This window comes from Amblyomma americanum, chromosome 2 (assembly GCF_052857255.1).
Source record: "Amblyomma americanum isolate KBUSLIRL-KWMA chromosome 2, ASM5285725v1, whole genome shotgun sequence".
In the NCBI taxonomy this organism is placed as follows: domain Eukaryota; kingdom Metazoa; phylum Arthropoda; class Arachnida; order Ixodida; family Ixodidae; genus Amblyomma; species Amblyomma americanum.
The window spans coordinates 92,917,444-92,937,195 of NC_135498.1; the positions used below are offsets into that span (position 1 = coordinate 92,917,444).

The 19,752-nt window shown below is 48.9% G+C and overlaps 1 protein-coding gene, 8 non-coding genes and 2 pseudogenes across 9 annotated transcripts; all 11 read right to left on the bottom strand.

Moving 5' to 3' along the window:
- Positions 1-9,223: 9,223 nt before the first annotated feature.
- LOC144119889 (uncharacterized) lies at positions 9,224-9,727 on the bottom strand. The gene has a single exon (XM_077652402.1). The coding sequence runs from the start codon at positions 9,725-9,727 to the stop codon at positions 9,224-9,226; it is 504 nt and encodes a 167-aa protein (XP_077508528.1).
- A 346-nt stretch (positions 9,728-10,073) lies between these two features.
- TRNAL-CAG (transfer RNA leucine (anticodon CAG)) lies at positions 10,074-10,157 on the bottom strand. The gene has a single exon. It is a non-coding gene; the product is annotated as a tRNA-Leu (tRNA).
- Positions 10,158-10,233: 76 nt separating this feature from the next.
- Positions 10,234-10,317, bottom strand: TRNAL-CAG (transfer RNA leucine (anticodon CAG)). Its single transcript has one exon. It is a non-coding gene; the product is annotated as a tRNA-Leu (tRNA).
- A 76-nt stretch (positions 10,318-10,393) lies between these two features.
- Positions 10,394-10,477, bottom strand: TRNAL-GAG (transfer RNA leucine (anticodon GAG)). The gene has a single exon. It is a non-coding gene; the product is annotated as a tRNA-Leu (tRNA).
- A 76-nt stretch (positions 10,478-10,553) lies between these two features.
- On the bottom strand, positions 10,554-10,637 carry TRNAL-CAG (transfer RNA leucine (anticodon CAG)). Its single transcript has one exon. It is a non-coding gene; the product is annotated as a tRNA-Leu (tRNA).
- Positions 10,638-10,713: 76 nt separating this feature from the next.
- Positions 10,714-10,797, bottom strand: TRNAL-CAG (transfer RNA leucine (anticodon CAG)). Its single transcript has one exon. It is a non-coding gene; the product is annotated as a tRNA-Leu (tRNA).
- Positions 10,798-14,509: 3,712 nt separating this feature from the next.
- Positions 14,510-16,001, bottom strand: LOC144119890 (uncharacterized; annotated as a pseudogene).
- TRNAL-CAG (transfer RNA leucine (anticodon CAG)) lies at positions 15,714-15,797 on the bottom strand. The gene has a single exon. It is a non-coding gene; the product is annotated as a tRNA-Leu (tRNA).
- Positions 15,874-15,957, bottom strand: TRNAL-CAG (transfer RNA leucine (anticodon CAG)). The gene has a single exon. It is a non-coding gene; the product is annotated as a tRNA-Leu (tRNA).
- Positions 16,002-16,033: 32 nt separating the features above from the next.
- TRNAL-CAG (transfer RNA leucine (anticodon CAG)) lies at positions 16,034-16,117 on the bottom strand. The gene has a single exon. It is a non-coding gene; the product is annotated as a tRNA-Leu (tRNA).
- An 88-nt stretch (positions 16,118-16,205) lies between these two features.
- On the bottom strand, positions 16,206-17,538 carry LOC144118817 (uncharacterized; annotated as a pseudogene).
- Positions 17,539-19,752: the final 2,214 nt, after the last annotated feature.

Here is a 19,752-nt window from a genome sequence, read left to right on the forward strand (position 1 = left end):
GAAAACTGACTAAGCAGTGATCAGTAAATGAAACAGCGCTCACTCGGTACTCCTTGCAAAAGGGTACCAAATCAAGGCTTACGTATGCTCTATCCAAACGAGCGTGGCTCGAAGCCTGAAAATGTGTGTACTGTGTATTTCTTCCACCACCAAGGCATTCAGCCACATCCGCCATACTACTGTTCCCTATTATTTCATTTAGGGCAGTCGTGCTTGCATCCTTGTACGGTCGGGTGCTAGTTTTGTCCCGGGATAAAAGAACGCAGTTGAAATCACCAATAAGAATGACCAACCTATTACACTGGGTATACTGTTTTAGCTGTTCAAAAAACCTGCACCTTTCCCCAGCAACAGTCGGCGCATGCAAACAGATTACACGCCACTCCAAGGACGATAACAAGAAATCACATACAATAAACCGTCCTGACGTGCATGACGTAACGGCTTCTATTTTAGCTCCTAGAGTATGTAGGACCAACAATGCACAGCCTGAAGAATATCCCACGGAATGGCTCACAATAGCACAGTCGCCCTCGACTTTCGTCTCCTGCACTGCTAGAAAGTCAAGGTCAAAGTCGCTTAACAGGCGGTACAGTTGACTCTGCTTCCTCCTTGAGGCAAGCCCTCGGACATTTAATGTTGCCACGCGAATGGACTTATCCATAGCCATTACAGCAAGGTGGGAAAGCAAAACGGGGGCATGGCGCTTACCTCACAACTGCGGTTAGATCCGGAGTGTGTTAGCACAGGGCGGTCCTCACGGCGGCATAGGCGGCGTTTCCGCCGTCTTCCGCGCCGCTGAAATGTTCGGCAGCGGTCGAAAGGAAGGACGCCGTCCGACAGTCGTCTTGGCTGGCGGCTCGTCTATAGCAACGACACTAAGCTCCTTCCCATTTTCGCCTGCGTCGTGAGGTCGCTTTGCAGCTGCACCAATACTGTCGCACTCCCTCACGGTCATCGGTGCCGGCTCGGTGGATTGTTTTTCGCCTCCTCCGGGAGTGGTGTGGCCCGTAGTGCTTGATTCATCCTTCTCGTTCCCGCCTTCTGCGTCGACGCTTGTCTGCGGGTTTATCTCCACCGTCAATGAGTGCGTCCTATTTAGTGTTCGACCATGCACCTTGCGTAAGCAGGTTGCGGCTCGTGCTTGCTGTTTCCTCTGAGTATTCCTCATACATGAGGTGGTCCGATATGTCGTCTCCCTGCATTTGTCCGGCTACGCTGGCGTACGTCTTTGCGCAATCAGCATCGACATGGCCGAAACGACAACGACTACAGCGCGGCACTTTGCAGTCGCGACGTATGTGCCCGGTGCTCTTGCAGCGCAGACACAGGGGAGCGCGGCCCGGCACAGCAAGAAGAGTTAGCTCTCCGGCTATCTGGAGCTGATGTAGAATATCGTCTATTTTGACGTCCGTATGCAATTTTAGCCCAACTGTATGAGTCGTCGACTCTTTTACAGTGACACCTATAGCGCCCGCCACTTCTCCCGGGTAACTTCCAACAGCAAATTAACACAGCGACAAAATTTACAGAAATTAGGTTATAAATTTGAAGGTTCGGAGCAGGAACTCCTCGGTGCAATTCGTTGTCGATATATAGGCTCCGCCACCAACACTACCTTACCTCGCTATGAGGGTAAATCCAACAGTGAACTAGACGCCCCTATTCACGAATTCGAGGTTCGAGCAGAAATACTAAATCTGAAAACCAAATCAGCCCCCGGACCCGATGGTGTAACCAACAAAATGCTTAGAAACCTAGATGACAAATCTATAACGGCGCTGACCAATTTCATGCAAGAATGCTGGGAGAAGGGTGAGATTCCCCAACAATGAAAACCGCTAAGGTAATTTTCATACCTAAGCCAGGGAAACCGCTCAATCTAGAAAATCTAAGGCCTATATCCCTCACCTCTTGCGTTGGAAAACTGATGGAACATGTCATACAAACGCGACTAAACAATTTCATGGAAGACAACGTCTTATACCCCCATTCGATGATAGGTTTTAGATCGCATTTGTCCACGCAAGATGTCATGATACAGCTCACACATGACATATTAGACACTAAGTCGCTGGATGCGAAAGTAATAGTGGGACTTGATCTCACTAAAGCTTTCGATAATGTAAAACACGAGGCGATACTAGAAAACCTGGCTCTTTTAAACGTCGGGGAGCGCACATACAACTACATTGCCAATTTCCTTTCGGACAGGATAGCGCGCATCCACTTTGGTGAAAGTCAGTCTCAAGACATACACTTGGGCAGCATAGGCACCCCTCAGGGTTCGGTACTTTCCCCTATTCTCTTCAACGTGGCCATGATACGGCTCCCGAAGAGACTGGAGGGGATAGATGGCTTGAATTTCTGCATGTATGCGGACGATATCACCATGTGGATGACCCGTGGCCACGACGCGCACATCGAAAGTACGCTACAGAAGGCCATAAATGAGGTCGAAAACTATGTCAGCCGTAGGGGCTTGCAATGCTCGCCGCAGAAGTCTGAACTTCTTTTTTATAGACCTCTGCATCAAAGACAAACTAGAACCATCCCTAACATCAAATTACAAACTCAAGGGGCGGAGATTCCTCATGTTGAAAAAATCAATTTTAGGAATGATTATACAAAGCAACGGGTATAACGGTGATGCAATAACTAAGATGGAAAACTGCGCGCAACGAACTATGCGGCTCATACAGCGGATTGCCAACAGAAGACACGGCATGAAAGAGCAGAATCTCCTACGGCTGGTACAGGCGTTCGTAGTAAGCCGTATCTCGTATGCTGCCCCCTTCCTTGATCTTAAAGTTTCAGAAAAGGAAAAGATAAATGAAATTATCAGACGATGCACGAAACAAGCTCTAGGATTGCCCATCCGTACATCCACTCACCGCCTCCTAGAGCTGGGAATGCATAATACCCTGGAAGAAATTACGGAAGCAGTGAGAACGTCCCAAATCGAACGCCTAGCCGGGACCACAACCGGCAGGGCCATTCTAGAAAAACTCAATCTTAGCCGAGATAACAGAACAACCGCCAAAGTTGACATGTTCGGAAAAATTCGAGACAATATAGTTGTACCCCCATTACACAGGAATATCCATCCTATTCATCACTCAGTGCGCCGGGCCAAGCGGGCAGAGGCGCTAGAGAAACGCTTCCGCTCCTACAAAGACGAGGACGTGGTCTACGTGGATGCCGCTGAGTATGGTAAGAACACGATGACCGTCGCGGTCGTCAATAATAAACAACTCCTCAAAATAAGTGCCTCCATACTCTCGGGTAACCCAGAGACTGCAGAGGAAGCTGCCATAGCACTGGCTTGTGTAGGCACAAAAGCGAGATACATCATCAGTGACTCCAAAGTTGCCATACTAAACTTCAGCAGGGGCCGGGGCTCCCCTCTAACGAATACAATTCTAAGCCGTCATGTAATAGACCGGAAAATTGCGCTAGTCTGGACACCAGCACATGCATCCCTGCCTGGTAATGAGACGGCCCACGAGTTCGCCCGAGGCTTTTCTTTCCGGGCGGACCCGAGCGAGGTGGTCTTTACAGACAGGGATCGCATGGTGACCTACAGAGAAATTACACAACACTATCGTTTGCAACGAGCTAGACTTCCTCCAGCTGATAGATCCTTGTCCAGATACCAAGCCATCAACTGGCGCCGGTTACAAACTTACACATTTCCAAACCCGGCCCTCTGGAGTCTTATGTACCCAGGGCAATTTTCAGAAAAATTGCGCGAACTGCGAACTTAGGGCCACCTTGGACCACATACTATGGGAATGTCCTCATGCTCCCCGGGAGGGACGAGGTATTAACACAAAAGATCAATGGGAGACCTTACTACTGAGCTCCGACCCGGTGACTCAGTTACAACTCGTCCGACTGGCCGAAGCCACCGCCGAGAGTCAAGACCTTTCGGCCGTCGTCTAGGCGGGTAGCCCTCTGGCTACCCTCTTTCTGTTGGATATCAAAAGTTTTCCTATCCTATCCTATCCTATCCTCATCCATGAGGTGGTCCCATATGTCGTATGCCTGCATTGGTCCGGCTACGCTGGCGTACGTCTTTGCGCAATCAGCATCGACATGGCCGAAACGACAACGACTACAGCGCGGCACTATCCACTATCGGGCAAGTCCACTATCGGGCGTAGGGGGACTCCAGGCTTGTGGACTTCACAAGGTAGCCACTGTATCGACTTTCGGGGTACCTCCACGAAGTGTTCAGCCCTTTATCCGGAAAGACTAGGACGTACATCGGGAACTCTTCAAATTTTGTTCAGAAACTGCATGACTTGGAATTGGACGCAGAGGACGTAATGGTCTCCTTCGACGTCACGGCACTCTTCACCAGTGTCCCGGTTGACCTAGCCGTTTCCACGTGCGAGGAAGCGTTGGAGAAGGACCGCAATCTGGCAAGTCGTACGCCCTTCGACGTTCCAGAGCTGAGCACACTGCTACGGTTCTGCCTAAGCAATACGTATTTTTCCTTTAATTCAAAATTCTACAGACAGACCCAAGGCACTGCGATGGGCGCTTCCATATCGGTCACCACAGCAAACCTCGTCATGGAAGCACTAGAGGACAAGGTATTGAATGCTTTCACTCCAGCACCCAATGTCTTCTACCGGTATGTCGACGACTGTTTTTGCATATTAAGGAAAGAGGACGCGTCGCGGTTTCTACATGAACTAAACAGTGTCGAACCAAGCTTGAAGTTCACGGCCGAGTTTGAGCAAGAAAACCGCCTTCCCTTCTTGGATGCCCTGGTCGAGCGGAGGGACAATCGCCTTTCGTTCTCTGTGTACAGAAAGCCTACGCACACAGCCCAGTACTTAGATTTTCATTCAAATCATCCAGTTGCGCACAAAGCCTCCGTCGTCACATCACTGACCAAACGTGCGACACGTGTCTGCAAAATCCGAGAAGATTAAGAAAAGGAGTTAAAAAGAGTGCACGAAGAACTGTCAGCCAACGGTTATCCGAGCCGCTTCATATCAAAGCTACAAGAACGAGCTGCACATCCAGCTACCACTGATTGTAGGACGTATCGAACACGAGCAGGCATTCCATACATGACTGGTATCAGCGAAGCGTTGTCTCGTGTGTTCTCAAAATACGACTTACGCGTGGCCCACGTGCCTGTCAGCAAGCTGCGGAATCAGCTAATGAATGTGAAAGACCGACTACCAAATGAGCAGTTTCCAGGAGTCGTCTACAAAATACCATGCTTGAACTGCAATCATGCCTACATCGGTGAGACAGGGAAGTACTCAAGACGCATAAAGGACCACCAACGTGATGTGAAAAACAAAAAGCATGCCACAAATGCGCTGGCGGGTCATGCACACGACACTGGCCACCAGATTGACTGGGGCAATGCCTCCATCTTATCTAAGGAAAGAAACCTGACGACGCGCCTTCTGTGGAATCGCTATTCATCCAAACATCACAAGCAACATTAAACAAGAACGCTGGCCCCACGCCAGGCATCTACGCCCGATCTTTACGTCACATTCTCCGGATATAAATTCGTCACCGCTCTTGTCCTGCTCACTGTGAACAAGAAACCCGTACGGGTTTCGAAACGTCTTTCCTTTTTTTTTTCGACTATGGTCAGTGACTGCTACTTCACTTCATTGCATCACCATGCCTGACCAGACGGATTTCCGTCGAACTCTTGACTACATAAGGTATTAGTGTGGAGTTTAAAGAAAAAGGATTTGATCGCTGGCAATATTGGCATCTTCTTAACTCTTAAGTACATCAGCTCCTGGGCCTGCAACGTGTGGCAAACGATATATCGGCAGAGGAAGCATTGTGTCCACTAAGTCCACGTACATTTTTTTTTCTTGACATTACACAAATACTCCATGGAAAATCGAACATGCAGCATTCTGTACGCGAGCACAACTTCTTTAAGGTTCCCTCTTATCGCACCATTTACATGTACCGAACTTACAAGAAGGTCAGGAAGAAGTCGACAAAGCCGTACTTGCATTACGGTCCGGAGGAAGACATCATTTTCATCCCGTAGGTACATGAAACGCGAGACAACTTGTCTCAAGAATAAATGCGCCAGGCCAAGCCCACCTTTCTTCACAGAAAGAAACAAGTTTGTTCGACTCGTCCTTTCCCAGGTCGAAGCCCAAATAAAAACCGCAAATACACGATGAAGTTTTTGAATGCTTGCCCGGGAAGCACTGAGCACCTTCATCACATACCACACTTTAGGAGTAAGGAACAGGTTGCAGATAATGGCACGCGAAAACATCGATAACTGTCTCCCTTGCCATGCATCACTTCTTTCCTTGGCCCTCGATGCTTGGTCAAGCCAGTACGGATCTGGGTCCCGGTAACTGTCAAGGGGTACTCCTAAATACAACGCTGGAGTGGTGGACCAGCGCATCCGAGAATAGTGTTCAGGCGTGACGTCCCAGCCACCGTGCCAGAACCCGTTGCTTTTTTCCCAGTTGATCTGGGCTCCGGTGCAGCTACAAAATTTGTGCACTACGTTCGTTACCTCAGAAATACTTTCTGTATTTGCACAAAATACAGCGATGTCATCAGCATAAGCCAAGATTTTTACGTGCGCTGATTGCAGTCTGAAACCCGTTATGCATTCATTATTCCGGATGGCCAAGCAAAGTTGCTCAAGGTACGCCGCGAACAGCAATGGCGACAGGGGACAACCCTGTCTTACAGAAGATCGCACTTGCAGGCTGCCAGTGAGTTCGCCGTTCACAACAATCTGAGTCGTACAGTTTGCGTATGCCATTCTAACACCTTCTGTTATTATTCGGCCAACATTCGCATGCTCTAGTACGGCAAACAGGACGTCATGAGACACCCGGTCAAAGGTTTTTGCCAGATCTAGTTGTATCATCACCACTCGGTCATCAAAAGAGTCACAGCATTCTAGTTTGGACCGCGCCACGTGTATGTTCGTAGCGATACTTCGACCTTTTATGCCACACGTTTGGTGCGTGCCTACAATCGATGTTATAACACTCTGCAGTCTCTTCGCCAACACCTTCATGAAAATATTGTAGTCGACGTTTGTGAGGCTTATCGGGCGATAAGACCCCACCATCAGGAGCTTTTCACCATCATCGGTTTTAGGAATGATCACTATGTGCGAAGTTGTGAAGGACAGCGGAACACGTTTTTTCTCGTAACTTTCAACGACAATGACTTGCAGTATCTGGGCTATTGCAGTTTTGAAAGCTTTGTAGAAAGCTGCTCCCAGGCCGTCGGGGCCAGGAGCTTTACCGGTTGGCAATGCATCTATCGTGTCCTCTATTTCTTGCAAGGAAATCGTCTGTTCGAGCCGTATTTTGATTTCTTCGTCAAGTTTCGGCATAAGTGGTAGAAATTCGACCCTTTCCGCTTTCCGCGAATGAACCAGCATATCTTTGAAGTGATCACAGATTGTTTCCTTGATTACGCCACTGTCTGCCGAAACCCCTGCCCCAGTGTTTATTTGTCGTATTTGCTTTCGGCACGAGTATCGTTTTTCATCGGATATCGCTCGTTTTGTTGGTGTTTCCCCTGCCCATAGCTGCTCAGTTCGCGCCCGAATAACTGCCGCAGTATACTTATCGGCGTCCATTTTTTCCAGCTGGGCTTTGACATCCCTGATTTCATTAAAGCATGTGCCTGGTTGTGCGCTTTCTATACACGTGAGGTATTCAAGCTGTTCACGAAGCTCTGCTTCCTTTTGTTTCTCGGCATATTTCAACTGCGTACCTTTTTCAATCGCTCTTATTTTTACCCTTTGCTTAAACTCCTCCCACTCTGCAGCGAAGTTCGACGGTTGCGCTGTAATTAGCTTCTCTAGTTCTTGCTTTACTTCCTTAGCGAATCCTTCGTCCTCCAACAACTTATTATTTAATTTCCATAAATGCCAATTAAACCGCTTTTTGCTTTGCTGCCTGCCAAAGGTTGTAATCACTAGGGCGTGGTCACTGAAAGCCACAGGTCTGACATCATACAATGTGCATAGTGAAAAAAGTTCTGCCGACACATACACTCTGTCAAATCGGGCATGGCTATTGCCCTGAAAATGGGTATACCGTGTACAAGGGCCATTGGTGAAAACACTTCCAATATCTTCTAAATTATGGCCATGGACCAATTCGTTCAAGACATCAGCACTCCTATCTCTCACAAACGAACTTCTTGCACGATCGGTAGCCTGACAGACGCAGTTGAAATCGCCCAGTAGGATTAGTACTTTGTCACAGTTTAGGTATGTTTCAAAGCGGTCAAAAAAACACTCTTCGCTCGGACTCCGCATTTGGTGCATACACACAAATAACTCGGAACTCAACGCCAGAGTACAAAAAATCAACGACAAGAAGACGGCCGCTATCGCACGAGAAAAGTGACTGCACCGTAATACCGAGATTATTGCGAAGAAAAAGTACGCAGCCGCCAGAGGCACCTACAGAATGACACACACATACTTCAAAGTGCGTACGGAAAACGGACACCATACGTTCTGTAGCTTCTCGGCTTTCAATTTTAGTTTCTTGTATTGCAACTACGCGCAGATCGTTGTCTAGAAGAAGGCGACTGAGCTGGCATTGTCGCCTTCTTGCTGCAAGGCCTCGCACGTTTAAAGTGGCCACACGCAGTGCTTCAGTTAAAATGAGAGCCATATCGAGAAAAAAAAACGCCTTATTTTATGGTGTCTGCCTTCGGGCCACACCTAAAAAAAATAAAATCCCCAGACCCCAGAACGGGCTCTAGGCATGAAACTACGGAGGCGGTTTCCCCGCCTGCCGTGTTTCGGACGAAGTGTTCGGCCGCGGCTTCAAGGTCGGCCGTCTCATACCTGCGGCTTTGGACGGCGGCTCGTCTCCGCCATTGCCGTCCTGTTGAAGCGCCGTGCTCTCACCGTCGTCGTGCGGGCGCTTTCCCGCCGCTAGGTTAGCCGCCCCGGAAGACATGTCCATGCTCACAGGGTCAGGAGGAATGGAAGGAGCCCCAGTAGCGACTGGGGATTTCACCTCGCCCTCCGACCTCGGCCCTACGTCCTGGCGGGGCGCTGCATGGTTCACGTATGGTTACGCCCTCCTCAGCAACAATTTTGTCCTGTTGCGATGTCTCCACGGCATTCGTCTCGCCCGCCGCTGTCGCAGTCGTAGCGGCAGACGTCTCTTCCATATCCGCCGCGTCCATGAGCAAGGCTGAAGCGTCCTGAGTGTTAACGGACCCGGTGACTTTTTGCGTAGGTACGCTCGCACTGGCTGTCCTCGTGGCCGAACCGTCGACAAGCACCGCACCGCGGTATGCGGCACTCCCGGCGTATGTGGCCCGTGCCACGGCAGCGAAGGAAGAGCGGAGCCCTGCCCGGCACGACCACGAGAGCCAGCTCACCGGCGACCCTCACCTGGTGCGGAATGTAGTCGAGCTTCACTCCCGGTTTCAGCTTCAGGGTAACGAGCCTTGTAGTGGAGCCTTTGTCTGCCATACCCTGCACTCGCCACCGCTCGCGGGCAACGTCAGTCACCTTGCCAAATGCCGCGAAGGCGAGCTTCACGTCGTCGTCAGGAACACTGTGCAAAAACCAGTGGACTTTCATGCGCACGTCTTGGTTAGCTGGGTCGATGACGAGACACCGGCACTTTTTCACAACCAGCTCACCAGCACTCACAATTTTTTTAACGGCGTCTTCATCCTTAAACGTAACCGCCAACACGTGGCTCATCCTGTAGGCTCCGATGGCGATTACTTCCGGCAGGAGCGATAACTCAGCCAGAACATCGCGGAAATCTTCCACCCGGTATGGGCGTGCCCTGATATCACAGTGCAAGAAAACTGTGTTGGCAACGAAACGCCCTGTAGGCAAACTCGGTAAAACTACCTGGTATTCAGCACCTGTTTCCGCGGCCCTGCTGGGCCGCTGACGCCGCTCCGACGGAGCCCATGATAGCGCGTCCGTTCGCTAGCGCGGCCGGAAGCAGAATCTCCTCCTGACAGGACACGAGCGCATACATATCGGTGCAGAGTAAAACCTTCCTTTTTCGTCTTGTGTGTATAAAAATAAAAACTGATGTCAGAAGTGGGATTCGAACCCACGCCCGGAAGACCGGACTGCGACCTGAAAGCAGCGCCTTGGACCGCTCGGCCATCCTGACAGGACACGAGCGCATACAAATCGGTGCAGAGTAAAACCTTCGTTTTTCGTCTTGTGTGTATAAAAATAAAAACTGATGTCAGAAGTGGGATTCGAACCCACGCCCGGAAGACCGGACTGCGACCTGAACGCAGCGCCTTAGACCGCTCGGCCATACTGACAGGACACGAGCGCATACAAATCGGTGCAGAGTAAAACCTTCGTTTTTCGTCTTGTGTGTATAAAAATAAAAACTGATGTCAGAAGTGGGATTCGAACCCACGCCCGGAAGACCGGACTGCGACCTCAACGCAGCGCCTTGGACCGCTCGGCCATCCTGACAGGACACGAGCGCATACAAATCGGTGCAGAGTAAAAGCTTCGTTTTTCGTCTTGTGTGTATAAAAATAAAAACTGATGTCAGAAGTGGGATTCGAACCCACGCCCGGAAGACCGGACTGCGACCTGAACGCAGCGCCTTGGACCGCTCGGCCATCCTGACAGGACACGGGTGCATACAGATCGGTGCAGAGTAAAACCTTCCTTTTTCGTCTTGTGTGCATAAAAAGAAAAATTGATGTCAGAAGTGGGATTCGAACCCACGCCCGGAAGACAGGACTGCGACCTGAACGCAGCGCCTTGGACCGCTCGGCTATCCTGACAGGACACGGGTTTTTTTTTTTATTGCCGACTTTGACATTCTAATCACACAAGATGAACGATTAAAACGTGGCGGCAGACCTTTGCCTGACACGGCATGTTAAAATTTCTTCAGTCTTGCCAAATCATCAAGCACATCGATCCATTTTGGCTGTTCAGGGAGGGCCTTACACGCCTCCCTAAATCGCACAACATTTTGAATGAAATGTTCCCGTACAGGTTTCACTTGTTCATCTGCATTGTTAAACTCCATTCTGGTTTTCCACAAGCTGTGAAGTCCCAGGAGCATTACAGCATCAAATGGAAAATCATCTGTTTTGTGAAAAGGTAGAAATCTTATGCCATATGCATCTAATGGTAGGTCTTTCTTTAAAGTTCTCTGAAGGACATCCCAGAAAAAAATGGGATCCCAACAGTCCAAAAACACATGTTTAATGGTTTCCGGTTTGTGGCACAGGAAACAGTTTGTTGACCAAGGGACGAAAAGACCTTTATCGTGCATCCACGTTTTCACTGAGAAGGTATTAGTGTGGAGTTTAAAGAAAAAGGATTTGATCGCTGGCAATATTGGCATCTTCTTAACTCTTTTAAGCACATCAGCTCCTGGGCCTGCAACGTGTGGCAAACGATATATCGGCAGAGGAAGCATTGTGTCCACTAAGTCCACGTACATTTTTTTTTTCTTGACATTACACAAATACTCCATGGAAAACCGAACATGCAGCATTCTGTACGCGAGCACAACTTCTTTAAGGTACCCTCTTATCGCACCATTTACATGTACCGAACTTACAAGAAGGTCAGGAAGAAGTCGACAAAGCCGTACTTGCATTACGGTCCGGAGGAAGACATCATTTTCATCCCGTAGGTACATGAAACGCGAGACAACTTGTCTCAAGAATAAATGCGCCAGGCCAAGCCCACCTTTCTTCACAGAAAGAAACAAGTTTGTTCGACTCGTCCTTTCCCAGGTCGAAGCCCAAATAAAAACCGCAAATACACAATGAAGTTTTTGAATGCTTGCCCGGGAAGCACTGAGCACATTCATCACATACCACACTTTAGCAGTAAGGAACAGGTTGCAGATAATGGCACGCGAAAACATCGATAACTGTCTCCCTTGCCATGCATCACTTCTTTCCTTGGCCCTCGATGCTTGGTCAAGCCAGTACGGATCTGGGTCCCGGTAACTGTCAAGGGGTACTCCTAAATACAACGCTGGAGTGGTGGACCAGCGCATCCGAGAATAGTGTTCAGGCGTGACGTCCCAGCCACCGTGCCAGAAACCGTTGCTTTTTTCCCAGTTGCTCTGGGCTCCAGTGCAGCTACAAAATTTGTGCACTACGTTCGTTACCTCAGAAATACTTTCTGTATTTGCACAAAATACAGCGATGTCACCAGCATAAGCCAAGATTTTTACGTGCGCTGATTGCAGCCTGAAACCCGTTATGCATTCATTATTCCGGATGGCCAAGCAAAGTGGCTCAAGGTACGCCGCGAACAGCAATGGCGAAAGGGGACAACCCTGTCTTACAGAAGATCGCACTTGCAGGCTGCCAGTGAGTTCGCCGTTCACAACAATCTGAGTCGTACAGTTTGCGTATGCCATTCTAACACCTTCTGTTATTATTCGGCCAACATTCGCATGCTCTAGTACGGCTAACAGGACGTCATGAGACACCCGGTCAAAGGCTTTTGCCAGATCTAGTTGTATCATCGCCACTCGGTCATCAAAAGAGTCACAGCATTCTAGTATGGACCGCGCCACGTGTATATTCGTAGCGATACTTCGACCTTTTATGCCACACGTTTGGTGCGTGCCTACAATTGATGTTATAACACTCTGCAGTCTCTTCGCCAACACCTTCATGAAAATATTGTAGTCGACGTTTGTGAGGCTTATCGGGCGATAAGACCCCACCATCAGGAGCTTTTCAGCATCATCGGTTTCAGGAATGAGCACTATGTGCGAAGTTGTGAAGGACAGCGGAACACGTTTTTTCTCATAACTTTCAACGACAATGACTTGCAGTATCTGGGCTATTGCAGTTTTGAAAGCTTTGTAGAAAGCTCCTCCCAGGCCGTCGGGGCCAGGAGCATTACCGGTTGGCAATGCATCTATCGCGTCCTCTATTTCTTGCAAGGAAATCGTCTGTTCGAGCCGTATTTTGATTTCTTCGTCAAGTTTCGGCACAAGTGGTAGAAATTCGCCGTGGAAGCCCCGTTCCGCGAATGACCCAGCATATCTTTGAAGTGATCATAGATTGTTTCCTTGATTACGCCACTGTCTGCCGAATCCCCTGCCCCAGTGTTTATTTGTCGTATTTGCTTTCGGCACGAGTATCGTTTTTCATCGGATATCGCTCGTTTTGTTGGTGCTTCCCCTGCCCATAGCTGCTCAGTTCGCGCCCGAATAACTGCCGCAGTATACTTATCGGCGTCCATTTTTTCCAGCTGGGCTTTGACATCCCTGATTTCATTAAAGGATGTGCCTGGTTGTGCGCTTTCTATACACGTGAGGTATTCAAGCTGTTCACGAAGCTCTGCTTCCTTTTGTTTCTCGGCATATTTCAACTGCGTACCTTTTTCAATCGCTCTTATTTTTACCCTTTGCTTAAACTCCTCCCACTGTGCAGCGAAGTTCAACGGTTGCGCTGTAATTAGCTTCTCTAGTTCTTGCTTTACTTCCTTAGCGAATCCTTCGTCCTCCAACAACTTACTATTTAATTTCCATAAATGTCAATTAAACCGCTTTTTGCTTTGCTGCCTGCCAAAGGTTGTAATCACTAGGGCGTGGTCACTGAAAGCCACCGATGTGACATCATACAATGTGCATAGTGAAGAAAGTTCTGCCGACACATACACTCTGTCCAATCGGGCATGGCTATTGCCCTGAAAATGGGTATACCGTGTACAAAGGCCATTGGTGAAAACACCTCCAATATCTTCTAAATTATGGCCATGGACCAATTCGTTCAAGACATCAGCACTCCTATCTCTCACAAACGAACTTCTTGCACGATCGGTAGCCTGACAGACGCAGTTGAAATCGCCCAGTAGGATTAGTACTTTGTCACAGTTTAGGTATGTCTCAATGCGGTCAAAAAACACTCTTCGCTCGGACTCCACGTTTGGTGCATACACACAAATAACTCGGAACTCAACGCCAGAGTACAAAAATCAACGACAAGAAGACGGCCGCTATCGCACGAGAAAAGTGACTGCACCGTAATACCGAAATTATTGCGAAGAAAAAGTACGCAGCCGCCAGAGGCACCTACAGAATGACACACACATACTTCAAAGTGCGTACGGAAAACGGACACCATACGTTCTGTAGCTTCTTGGCTTTCAATTTTAGTTTCTTGTATTGCAACTACGTGTAGATCGTTGTCTATAGAAGAAGGCGACTGAGCTGGCATTGTCGCCTTCTTGCTGCAAGGCCTCGCACGTTTAAAGTGGCTACACGCAGTGCTTCAGTTAAAATGAGAGCCATATCGAGAAAAAAAAAACGCCTTATTTTATGGTGTCTGCCTTCGCGCCACGCCTCAAAAAAAAAATCCCCAGACCCCAGAACGGGCTCTAGGCATGAAACTACGGAGGCGGTTTCCCCGCCTGCCGTGTTTCGGACGAAGTGTTCGGCCGCGGCTTCAAGGTCGGCCGCCTCATACCTGCGGCTTTGGACGGCGGCTCGTCTCCGCCATTGCCGTCCTGTTAAAGCGCCGTGCTCTCACCGTCGTCGTGCGGGCGCTTTCCCGCCGCTAGGTTAGCCGCCCCGGAAGACATGTCCATGCTCACAGGGTCAGGAGGAATGGAAGGAGCCCCGGTAGCGACTGGGGATTTCACCTCGCCCTCCGACCTCGGCCCTGCGTCCTGGCGAGGCGCTGGTTCACGTATGGTTACGCCCTCCTCAGCAACAATTTTGTCCTGTTGCGATGTCTCCACGGCATTCGTCTCGCCCGCCGCTGTCGCAGTCGTAGCGGCAGACGTCTCTTCCATATCCGCCGCGTCCATGAGCAAGGCTGAAGCGTCCTGAGTGTTAACGGACCCGGTGACTTTTGCGTAGGTGCGCTCGCACTGGCTGTCCTCATGGCCGAACCGTCGACAAGCACCGCACCGCGGTATGCGGCACTCCCGGCGTATGTGGCCCGTGCCACGGCAGCGAAGGCAGAGCGGAGCCCTGCCCGCCACGACCACGAGAGCCAGCTCACCGGCGACGCTCACCTGGTGCGGAATGTCGTCGAGCTTCACTCCCGATTTCAGCTTCAGGGTGACGAGCCTTGTAGTGGAGCCTTTGTCTGCCATACCCTGCACTCGCCACCACTCGCGGGCAACGTCAGTCACCTTGCCAAATGCCGCGAAGGCGAGCTTCACGTCGTCGTCAGGAACACTGCATGTGCAAAAGCCAGTGGACTTTCATGCGCACGTCTTGGTTAGCTGGGTCGATGACGAGACACCGGCACTTTTTCACAACCAGCTCCCCAGCACTCACAATTTTTTTCACGGCGTCTTCATCCTTAAACGTAACCGCCCACACGTGGCTCATCCTGTAGGCTCCAATGGCGATTACTTCCGGCAGGAGCGATAACTCAGCCAGAACATCGCGGAAATCTTCCACCCGGTATGGGCATGCCCTGATATCACAGTGCAAAAAAACTGTGTTGGCAACGAAACGCCCTGTAGGCAAACTCGGTAGAACTACCTGGTATTCAGCACCTGTCGAAGAAAAAGCACCAAAAGACCTGTTTCCGCGGCCCTGCTGGGCCGCTGACGCCGCTCCGACGGAGCTCATGATAACGCGTCCGTTCGCTAGCGCGGCCGGAAGCAGAATCTCCTCCTGACAGGACACGAGCGCATACAAATCGGTGCAGAGTAAAACCTTCCTTTTTCGTCTTGTGTGTATAAAAATAAAAACTGATGTCAGAAGTGGGATTCGAACCCACGCCCGGAAGACCGGACTGCGACCTGAACGCAGCGCCTTGGACCGCTCGGCCATCCTGACAGGACACGAGCGCATACAAATCGGTGCAGAGTAAAACCTTCGTTTTTCGTCTTGTGTGTATAAAAATAAAAACTGATGTCAGAAGTGGGATTCGAACCCACGCCCGGAAGACCGGACTGCGACCTGAACGCAGCGCCTTGGACCGCTCGGAAATCCTGACAGGACACGAGCGCATACAGACCGGTGCAGAGTAAAACTTTCCATTTTCGTCTTGTGTGCATAAAAAGAAAAATTGATGACAGAAGTGGGATTCGAACCCACGCTCGGAAGACCGGACTGCGACCTGAACGCAGCGCCTTGGACCGCTCGGCCATCCTGACAGTTTTTTTTTCTTTATTGCCGACTAGGCAGGAAAAACAAATACAACACATTAAAAGGTGCTATCTGAACAAAGACAGCACTCGTAGGTTAAAACCGTTTCACGGCAACAAGGTCATTCAACAGAGTGTACCATTCTGGTTTTTCAACTTTTTCCTTATGCACATCTCTCAGTTAAGCAATGCCCTCAACAAAGTACTCTCTAGCGGGTCGCACATTTTGAACTGCATGATGGACACCCATTTGTGCCTTCCATACACCATGCAGTACCGACAGCATGAACAAATCATACGGTGCACCGTCTTCGTTATTAACTGGCAAAAAACGGATGCCATACGGCGTTATTGGAAGGTCTTTCTTTAGCGTCCTTTGCAGGATGTCCCAAAGAAAGACTGCATCCCAACAGTCCAAGAATATATGGTCTACAGTTTCTGGCTTGCGGCATATTAAACAAGTTGTGCCCCATGGGACATATATCCCCTTCTCTTCCAACCATGGCTTCACGGGCAGTGTGCAACTATGTAAGTGGAAAAAGAAAGTTTTCACCGATGGCCGCACGGCCATCTTCTTCACTCTTTTAAGAACATCACCACCCGTACCATCACCATTCAGTAAGCGATAAATTGGCACTGGTAACATCAAATCTGACAGGTCCGCATAGAGCCGCCTACGTTTTACGCCACTGAGGTACTGCATCGAGAATCGCACTTTCAATGTTTGAAAGGCTCCAACCACTTCACGCAAATACCCCTGCACTCCTCGACGATGAAACCCTTGCGTACAAACCAGAAATTCGGGTAAAAAGTTTTGCAGCCGCACTTGCATCACTGTCCTCAAAAAGGGATCCTTTTGTTCTCGCAGGAAAATGAATCTCGAGACAACTTGCCTTAAAAACAAATGTACAAGACCCAAACCACCATTCTGCACTGAGCGAAACAAGTTTGTCCGGCTCGTGCGCTCCCATGTTAATTCCCACACATACACAGCTAACACTGTGCAGATTCTGAACACACATTCTTGTCATGAACATCGCCTGCAGCACGTACCATACTTTCGCGACAAGGAAAAGGTTACACACTATGGCGCGAGCAAAAATGGAAAAATCCCTGCCACCTCATTTAGTTGTTTTCGAACGCACATGCTCAGTTTCTTCTCGCCAATACTGTGTCGTGTCCTTGTAGTGCTGAATTGGTACGCCTAGATACTTTGTAGGCACGTCTGACCACTGAACATTTTGAAATAAGGGAGGAGAGTCTTCCCACTCCCCCTGCCAGAAACCCAGGCATTTGTTCCAGTTTATAACACTGCCGGTAGATCTGCAGTATGCTGTGGCATTGTTCAAGGCCTCCTTGACACTTTCTTTGTCCTTGCAAACAATAGCAATATCATCAGCATACGAAAGCACCTTCACTTCTGTTGACATTAACTGGAAGTCTCTAACCATTTCATTGTAAAGTACTTTCAAACAAAACGGCTCCAGATAGATGACAAATAGCAAGGGGGATAAGGGGCACCCTTGCCTGACAGAGGAATGGATTTCGATACTATCTGTGAGTTCTTTGTTGACTACATTATTGGCGAAACACCCCTTGTATGCCATTCTCACACCATCCGAAATCACTGAGCCCAAGTTTACATATTCCAATATGCTGAAAAGTGTGTCGTGATGCACGCGACCGAAAGCTTTTTCAAGATCAACCTGTAACGCAGCTGCGCGCATTGAGAAAACGTCACAACACTCTAAAATGCTCCTCATAATGTGAATGTTAGTGGTTATTGACCTTCCTTTGATGCCACAAGTCTGGTGTGGTCCCACAACATCTTTGATGACAGTTTGCAATCTCCTTGCTAGCACCTTCATATAGATTTTATAATCCACATTCGTTAACGTTATAGGTCTGAAAGACGAAGCCAATTGCTGCTTCTCGCGATCATTACTCTTAGGACTTAGTACTATATGCGCTCGCCGGAAAGACGGTGGCAGCTCTTTCTTTTCGTACGCCTCCATTAAAACAGCGTGTAATGCCTCTGCCACTTCTTCTCGAAACCGCTTATAGAAAGCCGCGCTCAAACCGTCTGGACCAGGCGTCTTGACCGGACTAAGATCATCTATGGCTTTTTCAATTTCTTGGATTGTAACTGGAACTTCTAGAAATGATTTCCTTTCTTCGTTGAGTTTTGGCATGAGCGACAAAAACGTGCTTTCAAAACCCTCTGCAAGTTTGTTTCTGCACCCAAATTATTCGCTGTAGTGTTCGACAAAGGCTCTTTTAGTCATTTCCTTGTCTCGGGTGACTGCATTTTCGAGCCTTATCTCTTGGATATCGTTTTTCGCTGAGTAGCTCTTTTCATCCGCAAGTGCCCGCTTCGTTGGCATTTCACTAACCCAAAGCTTTTTTGCCCGTGCCCGTATAACTGCTCCCTTGTACTTATCATTGTCTAGCACTTCCAGCTGCCCACGAACATCTCTGATTTCTGTACTGCGCAATCCCGGCTGCGCACATTCTTGACTGAGTAACAAATCCAGCTGGAATTGTAATTGCTTCTCAGCCTGTTTTCTTTTGTGTTGTTTCGCTGTACTGTGTTCGATTGCGCTCATCTTAATGTTTTCTTTGAAACTCCCCCACGCGCAAACAAGACTATTAGCCCCACTTGTCAGTACTTCTCGTATACTATCTTGTGTGTTACAAACGAAGGGGTCGTCTTCGAGAAGTTTGTTATTCATCTTCCAAAGATGCCAGTTAAAGCGCGAATTCCTTTGTTTGGTACCTAATGTAAGCGTAACGAGGCTATGGTCACTGAATGATACATGTTTCACCATGTAATGGGTACACAGTGGCACGAGGGCGACGGATATGTAAGCTCTATCAAATCTAGCGGGAGAATTGCGCTGGAAATGAGTGTACTGTGGCAGACTATAAATCAATAGCAGCAAACCTACATCTTCGAATTTTTGCTCTGTGATCAACGTGTTCAAGTAAAGAGCGCTGCGGTCGCGCAAAGGGTGCCTCCTTGCCCTATCTTCACGCATACAAACACATTAAAGTCACCGAGTAAAACAAAATTTCGTTCTGCACTGACATGGGGCACAAGTTCCTCAAAGAAAACTCTGCGTTCTTGTTGCTTGTACGGGGCATATATACAGATCACTCGCCATTTCATCTGAGCAAAGAAAAAATCGCGAACAATAAGACGACCACTTGCATCAACTTTTACACACTCTACAACAATACCAATTGAGTTTCGCATCACAAGCAAAACACCCCCAGAAGTGCCGACGGCATGACTCACACATATGTCATAGCGGGATCGAAAAGATAACAACATGCGGTCAGTTTGCTCTTCAGATTCTACTTTTGTCTCTTGTATGGCCGCAATGTCGATGTCAGTTTCTAGTACAAGGCAATTTAATTGATACTGCCGCCGCTTTGCGGCTAGCCCTCTTACGTTACACTTTGCTATGCGTAATGCTGCATCTTTTTTCCCCTCCATCTTTTCTTTTTAAAGCAAATTGTACCGCCTATTGTTGACTTTGTGAACAAGGAGGTCACGTGCAGCAACGTCGCTGAACTCACAATAGTCCATGGTTGCGCTGACTAGGAAACTTGAAAGGCGACGCTGCCTGTTGTCCGTCGAT

Coding starts and splice junctions, on each gene's coding strand:
- LOC144119889 (XM_077652402.1), bottom strand. CDS start 9,727: ATGAGCCACGTGTTGGCGGTTACGTTTAAGGATGAAGACGCCGTTAAA.